At 46.2% G+C, this 17569-nt stretch overlaps 1 protein-coding gene across 1 annotated transcript in view; it reads left to right on the top strand.

Annotated features, from left to right (window-relative positions):
* The window catches only part of LOC121552438 (sodium/potassium-transporting ATPase subunit beta-1-interacting protein 2-like), a 185414-nt gene that overhangs the window by 139854 nt on the left and 27991 nt on the right, over positions 1 to 17569 (top strand). The window contains exon 4 of the mRNA XM_041865371.2: positions 15589 to 15789. Within this exon, the coding sequence (XP_041721305.1) occupies positions 15589 to 15789 (201 nt within the window). The remainder of the gene's footprint in view (positions 1 to 15588; positions 15790 to 17569) is intronic.

The raw sequence follows: 17569 nt of genomic DNA, 5'->3' as shown, positions 1-17569 counted from the left end.
ATCTAGTGGCCAAAATCTAAATTGCACCTAAACTGCAAAAGTATATATTTTTTAATATCATCATTTTAGGCGAAAATTGAAAAAAAGGGTCAGATCCTTAAGAGGTTAAAATCCATTTTCAGCAGTTCCGAGCTAGCCCTTCTAATGTCGTTTGACCCCACATGGACTACGACAGCGTCAGCTCCCGGAAGCTTTCGTAGAACATTTGGAAGCAGCCTTGTAATGTCCTGTACTCGCGCTCCAGGATTGCCCCGCGAACCGCCGATAACGACAGCTGGTGCAATGACTGAGGAGGTCCGGCCGTTCTTTTGCCTCGAATGGTTTCGCAAACCCCTCGAGGACCGTAGGGCGGTGGGGCCCGATGGACTCGAGCCAGCTGTAGAATCCATCATGGATGATGAAGAGGCCGGAGTCTCAGACAACCTCACGGTCCGATGAGGGGGAGCTCTGAGGATCTGAACCCGAGGTAGAAGCCATCGGAGAGGGAGACAGAGTTTCAAGGATCACTCTGCTTTCGTGGATGACAGTTAGAAAGCGGACACATACAGCCTATGCATTATGCATTGTACTTTATATGGACAGGAGTTGAAAAGTGAAGTCTGATTGAATTAGGGGAGACATGTTGTACTGATAAGTAATCCTCAGTGTATTGAAGTTAATGTTTACTATGTGTTATACATCATTCCAAATTATCATCAAACATTCTTCTGAACCAACTCCTCACTACTAACTCATTCAAAACAAGTAGGCCTACACATCCTGGTGTATAGGTTTATCAACTTACTCAGCAGTATGAAAACAGTGCCGGAGAAGATGGCTGCCGTTTTACAGCCCTCTAACCAATTGTACTATTATGTGTGTTTTTCCGCGTTATTTGTAATTTATTTTGTACATAATGTTTCTGCCATCGTCTCTTATAACCAAAAAGAGCTTCTGGATATCAGGACAGCGATTACTCACCTCGTATTGGACGAAGATTTTTTCTTCAACGAGGCGGCCGCAAAGGATATCATACAGACACCCGACAAGGCCCAAATCCCCGTCATTCGCATGAGGAAGAGACGGAGATATCGTGGACGTAGGGCGGGGTGCCTTGTAAGGATCCGACGGCGAGCGAGTAAACTGCCTCTTCCATCAATCCTATTAGCCAATCTTCAATCATTGGAGAACAAATTGGATGACCTAAGATTACGGTTATCCTACCAACGGGACATTAAAAACTGTAATATCTTATGTTTCACCGAGTCGTGGCTGAACGACGACATGGATAACATACAGCTAGCGGGCTATACGCTACATCGGCAGGATAGAACGGCTGACTCCGGTAAGACAAGGGGTGGCGGTCTGTGTATATTTGTAAACAACAGCTGGTGCACAAAATCAAATACTAAGGAAGTCTCGAGGTTTTGCTCGTCAGATGACGCAGATGATGCTAGCACAGACTGGAACATGTTCCGGGATTCTTCAGATAGCATTGCGGAGTACACCACATCAGTCACTGGCTTCATCAATAAGTGCATCGATGATGTCGTCCCCACAGTGACCGTACGTACATACCCCAACCAGAAGCCATGGATTACAGGAAACATCCGCACTGAGCTAAAGGGTAGAGCTGCCGGTTTCAAGGAGCGGGACTCTAACCCGGACGCTTATAAGAAATCCTGCTATGCCCTCCGACGAACCATCAAACAGGCAAAGAGTCAATACAGGACTAAGATTGAATCGTACTACACTGGCTCTGACGCTCGTCGGATGTGGCAGGGCTTGAAAACTATTACAGACTACAAAGGGAGCACAGCCGCGAGCTGCCCAGTGACACAAGCCTACCAGACGAGCTAAACCACTTCTATGCTCGCTTCGAGGCAAGCAACACTGAAGCATGCATGAGAGCACCAGCTGTTCCGGATGACTATGTGATCACGCTCTCCGTAGCCGATGTGAGTAAGACTTTTAAGCAGGTCAACATTCACAAGGCCGCAGGGCCAGACGGATTACCAGGACGTGTACTCCGAGCATGTGCTGACCAACTGGCAAGTGTCTTCACTGACATTTTCAACATGTCCCTGACTGAGTCTGTAATACCAACATGTTTCAAGCAGACCACCATAGTCCCTGTGCCCAAGGACTCTAAGATAACCTGCCTAAATGACTACCTACCCGTAGCACTGACGTCTGTAGCCATGAAGTGCTTTGAAAGGCTGGTCATGGCTCACATCAACAGCATTATCCCAGAAACCCTAGACCCACTCCAATTTGCATACCGCCCCAACAGATCCACAGATGATGCAATCTCTATTGCACTCCACACTGCCCTTTCCCACCTGGACAAGAGGAACACCTACGTGAGAATGCTATTCATTGACTACAGCTCAGCATTCAACACCATAGTGCCCTCAAAGCTCATCACTAAGCTAAGGATCCTGGGACTAAACACCTCCCTCTGCAACTGGATCCTGGACTTCCTGACGGGCCGCCCCCAGGTGGTAAGGGTAGGTAACAACACATCTGCCACACTGATCCTCAACACGGGGGCCCCTCAGGGGTGCGTGCTCAGTCCCCTCCTGTAATCCCTGTTCACCCATGACTGCATGGCCAGGCACGACTTCAACACCATCATTAAGTTTGCCGACGACACAACAGTGGTAGGCCTGATCACCGACAACGATGAGACAGCCTATAGGGAGGAGGTCAGAGACCTGGCCTTGTGGTGCCAGGACAACAACCTCTCCCTCAACGTGACCAAGACAAAGGAGATGATTGTGGACTACAGGAAAAAAAAGAGGACTGAGCATGCGACGGGGCTGTAGTGGAACAGGTTGAGAGCTTCAAGTTCCTTGGTGTCCACATCACTAACGAACTATCATGGTCCAACCACACCAAGACAGTCGTGAAGAGGGCACGACAAAGCCTATTCCCCCTCAGGAGACTGAAAAGATTTGGCATGGGTCCTCAGATCCTCAAAAAAATTATACAGCTGACCCTCGAGAGCATCCTGACTGGTTGCATCACCGCCTGGTATGGCAACTGCTTGGCCTCCGACCGCAAGGCACTACAGAGGGTAGTGCGTACGGCCCAGTACATCACTGGGGCCAAGCTTCCTGCCATCCAGGACCTCTATACCAGGCGGTGTCAGAGGAAGGCCCTCAAAATTGTCAAAGACTCCAGCCACTCTAGTCATAGACTGTTCTCTCTGCTACCGAACGGTAAGAGGTACCGGAGTGCCAAGTCTAGGTCCAAAAGACTTCTCAACAGCTTCTACCCCCAAGCCATAAGACTCCTGAATAGCTAATCATGGCTACCCGGACTATTTGCACTGCCCCCCCACCCCATCCTTTTACGCTGCTGCTACTCTGTTAATTATTTATGCATAGTCACTTTAACTCTACATTTACATTTACGTCATTTAGCAGACGCTCTTATCCAGAGCGACTTACAAATAGGTGCATTCACCTTATAGCCACTTTACAATGTTTTTTTTGTTTTTGGGTTGGGGTAAGGGGGGGGTAGTAGAAGGATTACTCTATCCTATCCCAGGTATTCCTTAAAGAGGTGGGGTTTCAAATGTCTCCGGAAGGTGGTGAGTGACTCCGCTGTCCTGGCGTCGTGAGGGAGCTTGTTCCACCATTGGGGTGCCAGAGCAGTGAACTGTATTGACTGGGCTGAGCGGGAACTATGCTTCCGCAGAGATAGGGGAGCCAGCAGGCCAGAGGTGGATGAACGCAATGCCCTCGTTTGGGTGTAGGGACTGATCAGAGCCTGAAGGTACGGAGGTGCCGTTCCCCTCACAGCTCCATAGGCAAGCCCCATGGTCTTGTAGCAAATACGAGCTTCAACTGGAAGCCAGTGGAGTGTGCGGAGGAGCGGGGTGACGTGAGAGAACTTGGGAAGGTTGAACACCAGACGGGCTGCGGCATTCTGGATGAGTTGTAGGGGTTTAATGGCACAGGCAGGGAGCCCAGCCAACAGCGAGTTGCAGTAATCCAGACGGGAGATGACAAGTGCCTGGATTAGGACCTGTGCCGCTTCCTGTGTAAGGCAGGGTCGTACTCTCCGAATGTTGTAGAGCATGAACCTACAGTATCGGGTCACCGCCATGATGTTAGCGGAGAACGACAGGGTGTTGTCCAGGGTCACGCCAAGGCTCTTCGCACTCTGGGAGGAGGACACAACGGAGTTGTCAACCGTGATGGCGAGATCATGGAACAGGCAGTCCTTCCCCGGGAGGAAGAGCAGCTCCGTCTTGCCAAGGTTCAGCTTGAGGTGGTGATCCGTCATCCATACTGATATGTCTGCCAGACATGCAGAGATGCGATTCACCACCTGGTTATCAGAAGGGGGAAAGGAGAAGATTAGTTGTGTGTCGTCAGCGTAGCAATGATAGGAGAGGCCATGTGAGGATATGACAGAGCCAAGTGACTTTGTGTATAGGGAGAATAGGAGAGGGCCTAGAACTGAGCCCTGGGGGACACCAGTGGTGAGAGCACGTGGTGCGGAGACAGCTTCTCGCCACGCCACTTGGTAGGAGCGACCGGTCAGGTAGGACGCAATCCAAGAGTGAGCCGCGCCGGAGATGCCCAGCTCGGAGAGGGTGGAGAGGAGGATCTGATGGTTCACAGTATCAAAGGCAGCAGACAGGTCTAGAAGGACAAGAGCAGAGGAGAGAGAGTTAGCTTTAGCAGTGCGGAGAGCCTCCGTGACACAGAGAAGAGCAGTCTCAGTTGAATGACCAGTCTTGAAACCTGACTGGTTTGGATCAAGAAGGTCATTCTGAGAGAGATAGCAAGAGAGTTGGCTAAAGACGGCACGCTCAATAGTTTTGGAGAGAAAAGAAAGAAGGGATACTGGTCTGTAGTTGTTGACATCAGAGGGATAGAGTGTTGGTTTTTTGAGAAGGGGTGCAACTCTCGCTCTCTTGAAGACGGAAGGGACATAGCCAGCGGTCAAGGATGAGTTGATCAGCGAGGTGAGGTAAGGGAGAAGGTCACCGGAGATGGTCTGGAGAAGAGAGGAGGGGATAGGGTCAAGCGGGCAGGTTGTTGGGCGGCCTGCCGTCACAAGTCGCAAGATTTTATCTGGAGAGAGAGGGGAGAAAGAAGTCAAAGCATAGGGTAGGGCAGTGTGAGCAGGACCAGCAGTGTCATTTGACTTAACAAACGAGGATCGGATGTCGTCAACCTTCTTTTCAAAATGGTTGACGAAGTCATCCACAGAGAGGGAGGGGGGGATTCAGCAGGGAGGAGAATGTGGCAAAGAGCTTCCTAGGGTTAGAGGCTAATGCTTGGAATTTAGAGTGGTAGAAAGTGGCCTTAGCAGCAGAAACAGATGAATAAAATTTAGAGAGGAGGGAGTGAAAAGATGCCAGGTCCGCAGGGAGTCTAGTTTTCTTCCATTTCCGCTCAGCTGCCTGGAGCTCTGTTCTGTGAGCTCGCAATGAGTCATCAAGCCACGGAGCTGGAGGGGAGGACCGAGCCGGCCGGGAGGATAGGGGACATAGAGAGTCAAAGGATGCAGAAAGGGAGGAGAGGAGGGTTGAGGAGGCAGAATCAGGAGATTGGAGGGAGAAGGATTTAGCAGAGGGAAGAGATGATAGGATGGAAGAGGAGAGAGTAGCGGGAGAGAGTGAGCGAAGGTTGCGACGGCGCATTACCATTTGTGTAGGGGCAGAGTGAGTAGTGTTGGAAGAGAGCGAGAGAGAAAAGGATACAAAGTAGTGGTCGGAGACATGGAGGGGAGTTGCAGTGAGATTAGTAGACGAACAGCATCTAGTAAAGATGAGGTCAAGCGTATTGCCTGCCTTGTGAGTAGGGGGGGACGGTGAGAGGGTGAGGTCAAAAGAGGACTATCAAGGCGTCAAGCTCATTGATGTACTCTCCAAGGGAACCTGGAGGGCGATAGATGACAAGGATATTAAGCTTAAATGGGCTAGTGACTGTGACAGAATGGAATTCAAATGAGGAGATAGACAGATGGGTCAGGGGAAAAATTGAGAATGTCCACTTGGGAGAGATGAGGATTCCTGTGCCACCACCCCGCTGACCAGATGCTCTCGGGGTATGCGAGAACACATGGTCAGACGAGGAGAGAGCAGTAGGAGTAGCAGTGTTTTCAGTGGTAATCCATGTTTCCGTCAGCGCCAAGAAGTCGAGGGACTGGAGGGTAGCATAGGCTGAGATGAACTCTGCCTTGTTGGCAGCAGAACGGCAGTTCCAGAGGCTGCCTGAGACCTGGAACTCCACATGGGTGGTGCGTGCAGGGACCACCAGGTTAGAGAGGCAGCAGCCACGCGGTGTGAGGTGTTTGTGTAGCCTGTGCGGAGAGGAGAGAACAGGGATAGGCAGAGGCATAGTTGACAGGCTGCAGCAGATGGCTACAATAATGCAGAGGAGATCGGAATGAAATGAACTAAACATCTGGGAAAGGAGAGAGCGGGGCCTCCCTCACCACAACTCCCAAATATAACTCTCCCAACTTCCACCTCAGAAACTATAATTGTTGTAAACTACAGCGGTTCAATGTTTTCTAGGAATAGACTAACTTAGTTTATTCAGCTAGCTAACTAGGTGCAGTATTATTCTGTGAAAATCGTCCAGGCACTTAGTCATAAGACGCCACAGCCAGCTAGCATGCCGGACTCCAACAACACGGTTTAGCGCCAATACTCGGCCACAACAAACCACCAGTGTATCAACACGCAAGCAGATCGTTCGTGTCCGTGTCTAACGTTGTGGGTTAGTCCCGACAGCTTGAGCGAGTCCGTCGTCAACTTATTCAGCCAGTTAGTTAGCTAGAATAGTTAGCAAACTAGCTAGCCATTACTTTCAGACAAAGAAGAACCCCTCCTTTCACGGCACGAACACACAGAGAGAGCCAAACTAACGTTAACTAGTCACCCATGTCCCGAATTCCTTGAACGACTCGGGCTATCAATATGTAAAAAACAAAACACAAATGTAGGTTATGACTTACCCCTAGCAGCTACTGTTAGCTAGCCAAGTGCAAAGCTAGCCACTGAATTGACTCAGCCAGTTCGCGTCTGTTCGCTCGGTCGTTCCAGCTATTGTTTACTAGTAGCTATCCAGGTAGCAACAAGCTAGCTAAATTTCAAGCACAGTAGCCACTTGGTACCTAACGTTAACGGTTCAGACAATGAGGTTAGAAAACAGCTGAATGGTAGGCAATTATTGTATGTAATTATTGTAGGCAGCCAGCTGGCGTAATTACAGGCACTCTCAGGCGTGAAACAACTATACCGTTGCTAATAGCTACTCGCCAGCTAGTCCAGGTGGTGGGTTAGCTAGCTAGCTTCGTGCTACACCGGGCATAGCCGAATACAATACTAACCTACAATAATTACATACAACAACCCACGATAACTACCTACAATACCTAACTACAATCTAAATACATAGTTTAAGCCTTACTCGACAAAGCCCAAGCTATGTATAAAGCCAAGCTTACCCGACGCCAAGCTTACCCGACGACCTCCTCCTTCCATGACCAATACCATTTGGTCTACCCACATGTACATATTACTTCAACTACCTCAACTAGCCGGTGCCCCCGCACATTGACTCTGCACCGGTACCCCCCTGTATATATAGCCTCCCTACTGTTATTTCATTTTACTTCTGCTCTTTTTTTCTCAACACTTTTTTTGTTGTTGTTTTATTTTTACTTTTTTTAGTTAAAAATAAATGCACTGTTGGTTATGGGCTGTAAGTAAGCATTTCACTGTAATGTCTGCACCTGTTGTATTCGGCGCATGTGGCCAATAAAATTTGATATGATTTGATTTGATTTATAGATAGTTGTTTGGTATAGATGGTTATTGCTGACCCCCTGATTTGTTTGTTCTGACACATCCCTCGACAGGCAATTAGAGACACCAGTCTTTAGACCAGGGCCCAGCTGCCCCTTTCCCCAGCCTCTCCCTGCCCCTCTCTCTGCCCCCCTCCCCCAGCTTCTCCCTGGCCTCTCTCTATTCTCTGTACCAGTAATTGCTAGACACCATCCGAAATCACAAACAAAACAAGAGTGCAGTTTGGAAGTTGAGGACCAATGTCCAGCTCAACATATGTTATGACTGAGACAGCCACAGGTGGATGATGCTGTTCTAATTAGCGTAGACAAATTACATGTCAAGTAATGTTACTGCATGTTTGTGTGTTCTCATTCATTGTGTGTTATGGGAGGTTATTAAAGGATAACTGGATTTCTTGGAATGATATGAGGTGCTTGACAGTGTGTGTAGCCCTGCTGTAAGTGTCTCTGTTGGCACAGAACACTATCCTATTCCATCCTCATTAGCAACTAAGCCTCAGTATTCTAATAGTTCGCAATGAAATAATGAATTTTTCCATGGTGCAATTAATGTAGCATAAAAGCCACTTGGCACATGCTAAGATTCTTTGTTTTAAATGTAGACTTTCTCTGAATATGGAAAATGGTAATCAATGGGAAACATAGGTATTCTATTGCTGAACAATACAATTATTTCCCAATCTATTTCAGAGTATTCTGTTGGTTCTCCTTGTAACACAATTAGCCTAGTCATTGTGATCAGCCATTGGTTCAGCATGTACTTCTCATAGGACTGCCAAAGTCTGATTTCTTCAACTCGTTTGCTGATTATTGTTTTCCAACTTGACCCTTTCTCAAAGTTCTGATTACAGTGAGTCACTCCAAGGCTAGAACATTACTACAGAGCGGGTACTAAGCAGTACATAGCAAACTGCTGTGAGTGCAATACATTTAATTCAAAGACACAGACTTGTTTAGTGGTATTTACATGGTATGAATGTTTTTTTTCTGCCACATACAGAACTTCATGCAGGCTTTGTTAGGCATTCAGTTGTAAATCAGCATGTTGTGAGAAGCGTATCCTTCCTGTCAGAACAGTCTCAGAACAGTCCTCTAGAGTTTGGATTGATGTCTTAAAAGATAGAAAAGCTGATCTCTTGATCTCTTCCTGCGTTCTACAGGGAATTTTGACCCCTGCTACCATGAAAAGAATGAGAAATGTTCCCTAGTCCATCTGGGTCTCTTTCATTTGCCTGACGACGCAAACTGAATTCTTCCACTGTTCTATGTTCGCTACATACTTAAGTCTGAGACTGCCATCATTGAAGTCCTTTGTGGTGACGTCAAAATGAGGGGTGTTGTACAAAACAAAATAATCAGCGATTGGATCCTCTCTAACAAATCATAGTATCAAAGTTAATGATTCATTTTCAAGACGGTGCTTTACTCACGTGTGTTCTGGCTCTGGCCCAACCCATCGGTTTCTGGGACCAATCAGAATGGTTAGAATGTCTTTTTGTTCTAGAAATCGTCAGGCAGGTACTCAGATCCAGACTCATTGGGGAGAAGAAACTAACGTCCATGGGTGTGACGTAACGTTTGGCCGGAGGAAGGAGTTTGGGTAGCCAGACAACTCGTTCATAGCTGTCTGTCATACTTAGCAGTGTGACTGTCCCCATTTTGTGTTCAGAAAGCAAATCCCCCTGGCCAGGGCTAGTTAAGCATGTTTTGTAGATCTTGAAAATACTGCTGCAGGAATGTACTGGTGGTGTCTAAAATATATCAACAACATAACTCAGATGCCACTCTCATAGAAGTGTATCCATCCAATTTGTTTTGGCCTTTGTAGTGTCAGTGCTTTTGATGCTCAATCAATGTAATATTTAAACGGTTGTAGCCAATTTAAATTGATTTCTAAGGATTTTCTGGCTGATGAAACAACAATAAAGTACAAAGCTCTACAAATGGAACCCACAGGGACAGCAAAGTAAATTCCATTGGCCTCCATGCAACTTCTTTAATTTTTTTGTTGTTGATTTTAGTAATTTAGCAGACGCTCTTATCCAGAGTGACTTACAGTTAGTGAGTGCATACATTTTTTTTTTTTTTTTTTTTTTTTTTTATACTGGCCCCCCATGGGAATTGAACCCACAACCCTGGCGATGCAAACTCCATGCTCTACCAACTGAGCTACATCCCTGCTGGCCATTCCCTCCCCTACCCTGGACAACGCTGGGCCAATTGTGCGCCGCCCCATGGGTCTCCCAGTCACGGCCGGTTACGACAGAGCCTGGATTTCAATCAGGATTTCTAGTGGCACAGCTAGCACTGCGATGCAGTGCCTTAGACCACTGCGCCACTCGGGGAGAGTTCCTACAGATTTTAGATTAATACTTCATATGACTGATTTTCAATTATTACACATTTTTGTGTTCTCTGGTGATGTCATGTGTCAGTGTGTAGCGGTAGGACGGAGTCAGGCGCAGGACACAGAACTTAGTCAATGACTTACTTTACTTGTCACAAGTAAATAAACATATCTTCCACGCAGGGAAGAAAATACCGACTCACAATGTCAATGACAACAAAACAACGAACAATCACGCACAACACCATGAGGGAACCAGAGGGTAAAATAGGGAAACAAATTATCGTAATTGGAACCAGGTGTGTGCAATATAGACAAAACAAGTAGAACACAGAAACATAGATTGGTGGCAGCTAGTACTCCGGTGACGACGAACGCCGAAGCCTGCTCGAGCAAGGAGGAGGAGCAGCCTCGGCTGAATTCGTGACAGGTGACTTCGTTTTTGTTGTACAGTATTTAATTTACTGCAGTAGGCTAAATCCGTGTCACACAGTGTTTCTTGGTAGTCTTAAACAAATCTACTTTGAAACAAAAGTATCCACCTCACCACACATGGTTATGGGCTTAAAAAAAGAAGACACCTGTACCATTTCAGATATAGAGTTGAAATGTATTCTATTTGAGTTTGCATCCCAATATTACACTTTATATGCATCACAGAAGACTGTAATATAACAAAACTTAATTAATTATGAAAAATATTAATAACATTCCACCCATGAGGCCATTAGAGGGCGATATGGTCATTAGACTTTAGGAAAGGGTTTTAAAGACAACTCTGTTAGTTACCAGGGCCGTGTTAGCATATCCTTCTGCAGTCATCAAGCATGGAAGATGACAACAACTCCTGTCAACCGTTGATTGCATCAAGAAAAGCCCAGACATCAACATCACCTTACTATTTAGTAGGAGTAATAACAACTAGTCCATTCTCAATAATACCTACCTCTCACGCTGTCCTTGTACTGGTTCCAAAATTATGCTGAGCCACACCAACAGTCAGTCAAAGGGTAATGGAAAGGTGTTTGTCTGCTAGTAAGGCAGGCATCCCTGTGCTACTGCAGATGGAACAGCGATGTGCTGAGCTGTACACTCACCACTCCTTCTCTCCCGCAATTTGACTGGTGATGGATAGTGTTTGTCCACACGACTGACGTTCATTACAGCAGATACAGAGGCAGGGAGACACAGAGAGGTAGACAGCAGCAACCTGGCCCTCCTCTCCTTCTCTCCACATCTAGCACTCTTTATTTACCACTTGTCTCTCTTCATATGAGGAGGCATGAGAACACACCTGTCACACTGAGCTGGGTCTGCCCTAAGTGCTAGGGGACAGGCAGAGGTGTGCTAGTCCAGCTAGTAGATTTAGGTCGACAGTACCTAAGATTTCACATACCAGCAGGCCATTATGGTATAGTGGTGGGTAAAGTTATGAGCAGTTGAAATATATATATATTTTTAAATGAACCCCTTTTTTCTCCCCAATTTCGTGATATCCAAATTGGTAGTTACAGTCTTGTCCCAATCGCTGCAACTCCCGTACAACCCTGCCAAGCCGCACTGCTTCTTGACACACTGCTCGCTTAACCCGGAAGCCAGTCACACCAATGTGTCGGAGGAAACACCGTACAACTAGTGACCGAAGTCAGCGCGCATGCGCCCGGCCCGCCACAAGGAGTCGCTAGAGTTCGATGGGACAAGGACATCCCGGCCGGCCAAACCCTCCCCTAACCCGGACGACGCTGGGCCAATTGTGTGCCGCCTCATGCGTCTCCCGGTCCCGGCTGGCTGAGACACAGCCTGGGATCGAACCCGGCTCTGTAGTGACGCCTCTAGCACTGTGATGCAGTGCCTTAGACCGCTGCACCACTCGGGAGGACAAAATTGATTTTACAATAAATTGAGATCCACGATAGGCGCAACAGCATTTGTTATTGTTTATGTTTTGAGGAAATGAGCATCCAGCATCATGATGACAAAATATATACAGTGGGGAGAACAAGTATTTGATACACTGCCGATTTTGCAGGTTTTCCTACTTACAAAGCATGTAGAGGTCTGTAATTTTTATCATAGGTACACTTCAACTGTGAGAGGCAGAATCTAAAACAAAAATCCAGAAAATCACATTGTATGATTTTTAAGTAAAGAATTAGCATTTTATTGCATGACATAAGTATTTGATCACCTACCAACCAGTAAGAATTCCGTCTCTCACAGACCTGTTAGTTTTTCTTTAAGAAGCCCTCCTGTTCTCCACTCATTACCTGTATTAACTGCACCTGTTTGAACTCGTTACCTGTATAAAAGACACCTGTCCACACACTCAATCAAACAGACTCCAACCTCTCCACAATGGCCAAGACCAGAGAGCTGTGTAAGGACATCAGGGATAAAATTGTAGACCTGCACAAGGTTGGGATGGGCTACAGGACAATAGGCAAGCAGCTTGGTGAGAAGGCAACAACTGTTGGCGCAATTATTAGAAAATGGAAGATGTTCAAGATGACGGTCAATCACTCTCGGTCTGGGGCTCCATGCAAGATCTCACCTCGTGGGGCATCAATGGTCATGAGGAAGGTGAGGGATCAGCCCAGAACTACACGGCAGGACCTGGTCAATGACATGAAGAGAGCTGGGACCACAGTCTCAAAGAAAACCATTAGTAACACACTACGCCGTCATGGATTAAAATCCTGCAACGCACGCAAGGTCCCCCTGCTCAAGCCAGCGCATGTCCAGGCCCGTCTGAAGTTTGCCAATGACCATCTGGATGATCCAGAGGAGGAATGGGAGAAGGTCATTTGGTGTGATGAGACAAAAATAGAGCTTTTTGGTCTAAACTCCACTCGCCGTGTTTGGAGGAAGAAGAAGGATGAGTACAACCCCAAGAACACCATCCCAACCGTAAAGCATGGAGGTGGAAACATCATTCTTTGGGGATGCTTTTCTGCAAAGGGGACAGGACGACTGCACCGTATTGAGGGGAGGATGGATGGGGCCATGTATTGCGAGATCTTGGCCAACATCCTCCTTCCCTCAGTAAGAGCATTGAAGATGGGTCGTGGCTGGGTCTTCCAGCATGACAACGACCCGAAACACACAGCCAGGGCAACTAAGGAGTGGCTCCGTAAGAGGCATCTCAAGGTCCTGGAGTGGCCTAGCCAGTCTCCAGACCTGAACCCAATAGAAAATCTTTGCAGGGAGCTGAAAGTCCGTATTGCCCAGCGACAGCCCCGAAACCTGAAGGATCTGGAGAAGGTCTGTATGGAGGAGTGGGCCAAAATCCCTGCTGCAGTGTGTGCAAACCTGATCAAGACCTACAGGAAACGTATGATCTCTGTAATTGCAAACAAAGGTTTCTGTACCAAATATTAAGTTCTGCTTTTCTGATGTATCAAATACTTATGTCATGCAATAAAATGCAAATTAATTACTTAAAATCATACAATGTGATTTTCTGGACTTTTGTTATAGATTCCGTCTCTCACAGTTGAAGTGTACCTATGATAAAAATTACAGACCTCTACATGCTTTGTAAGTAGGAAAACCTGCCAAATCGGCAGTGTATCAAATACTTGTTCTCCCCACTGTATGTACATGGGTGCAAGGATGTCCGAGGGAAAAACTGTGTTTGAAGTAACGTCTTGTTGTAATTTTGCAAACAGACCTGACAATTTTACTGCTATAGATTCCAGCTTTAATTTCAGGCATTTCATGTATTTCTTTGTCCACTTTGCAGGTTTTAATGTAATTACAATCTGGAACATTTAAGTAGTCTGGCACTGGACCTGTGTTGGATGAGGCCTTGCATTTCTGATTGTATTGGAGAGCCTGCTCCATCAATATCCACTCCTCAATGAGACACACAAGCTGACAATAATTATGCTGTGGGTTTGTTGTTTGGCAAGGATCCGACAAAACATTTCCGCCTGATGTGGATTTCAAGATGAATTAAAAGCAGTTTATCGCAACACTCACGCCCTTCTGTGGACAAACACTGGCACCATTTCTAGAGGCAGAGGAATGATAGATATTGATATGCAGTAATGCCACTGAACCCAATCCCCCGGATGATTCACTCTCTGAGAGCAGGAGAAAATAAAAGTTGGAGCTGGTTGATAAGTGTTGTTTGGAAGAAAAAAAAGTGGGTGGTGTTACTTGGCTTTGTAAGTGAGAGGGAATGCTTGTCTCTGTACCAAATACCAAGGTTTTACGCTAAAATAACCGATACACTGCGCAGCAGGCAATGGCAAATGTAGGGCTCGAAGGCACGCTTGTCTGATTTAAGCAGTGCTCAGAATTGTGAGTTGAAATGTGAAAATGCAGGTCTTTAGGGAGAGTCAATCGAGCAGAGGGTGATAATGCGTGAATCAAATATATTCAGTCATGCGTTCGTAGACGTGAGAACCGGGTAGAGGTTTAGGAGCTAGAAGTACCATTTCTGAGATTATGGATTTTGTTTCATTCCCTCTTAATTTGTTATAGTTGGATTTAGGACGTGTGCATGCACACTTCTCTCTCAATACCCACTAGAATTATCCTCAGCTTGGATAGCTGCCATTGACTCAAATGACCCTGGGTGTCACAAGTGCTTTTTGTACGCCAGCAGTTGGATCGCTAGCGCTGGAAATGGCACAGAAAAGTGCAGAGCTGGGATTTGAGAAATGGGATTTCTTCCGCCGCTTGATTGTAAAATAAATGGCATTCGAAAGCTAAATGCATGTTGGCTTAGTTTTACTTGCTGTGTACTCTTGTTCTGCTCAGAATGAATAGCCTTCCGAGATGCCGGGAAAGAGGCAGAATATATAATTGTGTTGCAGAATGTTAAGCAAAGCTTTTAACTTGACTCATGATGAAATACTGCCAAAGCAGCAGTAGTACAATGCTTTTCCCACTTCAGAATGAAAGATTATTCTTAAAAACAAATGTCATAATTAGGGTCATTATTGAAAGTAAAATACACATGGAATTAAATAAGAATCTCAATCTCCTGCAGGCTGTGCACCCTTTTTAAAGGGTAGGAAAGGGGTAGCGTAGAGAAGTCACAGAGGGGAGGTTTTTCACCTTATTAGCCATTGTTCAATGCCAATGAACACATTTTATCTTGATTAGAATATTGTGGAGCGCTGGGTGTTTGACCTACGCTGTTAAATCACTGGCAGACAGATGTGTAATCTTAAATTAGCTTGGGTATCCCCCACACCCCCGATCTACAAAACAGTAGTACCTACAGTATCTCTCTCTCTCTCTCTTTCTCTCTCTCTCGCGCTCTCTTTCTCTCGCGCTCTCTTTCTCTCGCTCTCTCTCTCGCTCTCTCTCTCGCTCTCTCTCTCGCTCTCTCTCTCTCTCTCACGCTCTCTCTCTCTCTCGCGCTCTCTCTCCCTCTCTCTCTCTCGCTCTATTGTTTCTGCCTGCAGGACAGTGACCTGATCATGACCTTCAACATTTCCATGCACCGGTCCTGGTGGATGGAGAACGGTCCAGGCTGCAGGGTGACGCCCGTCACCCCTCCTCCGTCCTGGGCCCCAGAGGACCACCGCTACATCAGCATCGCAGGCTGTCTGCTGGAGTACCAGTATGTGGAGGTGGCCCACAGCTCCCTGCAGATCCTCCTGGCTGTAAGTATAGTAGACCTCTGGCTGTTTGTGTCGGACTGCTACCCGCTACCCTCCCTCTCATCTCATCTCAGCAGGGGGATGGGATGGACAGTGCTAGGCTTTGGGCATGTGGGACTCTTTTTGTTGGAGTCCCACATGCCCTGTACACTGACCTTGTTTCACATGAAGAGGCTTTTATATTTTGGATATGGTGAACCATGTCATTCTGCACAGAAATGTTCATCTTGGTTTCAGTTTAGTGAGGCTGTCTACCTGTGTTATGATGGATGGAGTTAGTCGTGTGCCTGTGCACAGTCATCAATGCTGAGACATGCCAATGGGATGTGAAACACAACCCTAATAAGGCAGTGCTTAGCGAGCAGGCAAGAAAGACCCGAGCTGCATTATTTTGTCTCGTATTAATGGCTGCCTACTACTTTAGTGACTAATGGTCATGCAGCAATATTATAACGCAGAAAATAGTCAATGGTAAAAATAACTCTTAGGCCTGGCGGCAGCTTTTAGTGGCTTGGCAGTGGGCCATCCCAGGGGGATAGCAGGGGAAACGCAATTCCCTTATTGATGATTGGTTTTCCCTCCGTTCTCCTCCAGAGCACGCGTGTGTGTGTGTGTGTGTGTGTAGGGAAAACCGTCCCCAGTGTATCTTTATTTTTTCCTCTCTCTTCCGCCACTCATAATTATAGTCCCCAGGCTCGCAGTGTGAGCGGGAAATTCCCACAATGCACCAGGATATTTCATAATGACTTAATGTATGGCGTATAATTAGGGGAATGTGTTGATGAAACAGAGCGGGGTGTTGTTGCTGTGTAAATTATCATGGCAAGGTTCCCCATAGATAGATCCCAGGAGAAAATGTTCTCTCCCCCAGTGTGTGAAAGACTGAGCGTTCTACCCAGCTAACCACCCGATACTTTATCTGCCTGGATTCAGAACTATTCTTAAACTCTATCAGTTCCCAACTGACACTGTGCAACCTACTTTGGATTGGATTTCAGGGCTACTTCTCAGGTTTATGAGTTAGATCTCAATGTATTTTACTCTTCATATTGGAATATTTTTCAGTCATAAACCTAACACTTGATAGGATTAAACAAACATTTATTGATTTCTAACCACTGTTTTAATTAAAAAACAATTACATTTGATGTTTCTTGTCTCATAATTAGATTGTTTCGATTGAGAACAATCGTGAGAAGGTGGATGATCATATCCCTTTTGCCAGTCATATGCTCTGTCTACTGTAGTACAATTGCATTAACATCAAACAAGGTCTGTGCATTGAGTCTACAGTATATTCCACCACCTGTTCATCCTATCTCTCTTGTGGGACAGTAGAATGGATACATAACACAGTTCCAAACACCAGTGAGAAATATGCTTAGAGCCTGTCAGATATTATGTAGAAAATGGTTGGAGTTATTGCAAGTTCAATAATGCTTAGTCTCCTAAACACAGGAGCTGTTCCACTAGCATTGTGTCAGGAGAATTTCAGGTGCCAGGATCAATATGACAATGATTGAATTAAGTTCTCCCTGAAACATCGAAGGGGAAAGACGGGTGTCTGTGTCAGCAGAAACTGGGCTGATTTAAAGGGCTGCATGGAGCCCAATAATACTACAATGGTTTGATACTTATTTCTGATATTTAGGTGGAATCTTTTACTGCTACCGACATCACTTTTGTCATTGCTTAACCATCTTAAATGTAATGAATACTCAGGGAGAAAAAGGTGTAGATTCACACGCAGAGCGCGGCAGGTGTTTATTACGCCTTCACAGAA

The sequence above is a fragment of the Coregonus clupeaformis genome, unplaced genomic scaffold (assembly GCF_020615455.1).
Source record: "Coregonus clupeaformis isolate EN_2021a unplaced genomic scaffold, ASM2061545v1 scaf0698, whole genome shotgun sequence".
Classification (NCBI taxonomy): Eukaryota; Metazoa; Chordata; class Actinopteri; order Salmoniformes; family Salmonidae; genus Coregonus; species Coregonus clupeaformis.
This window is presented reverse-complemented; position numbering and strand designations above follow the sequence as displayed.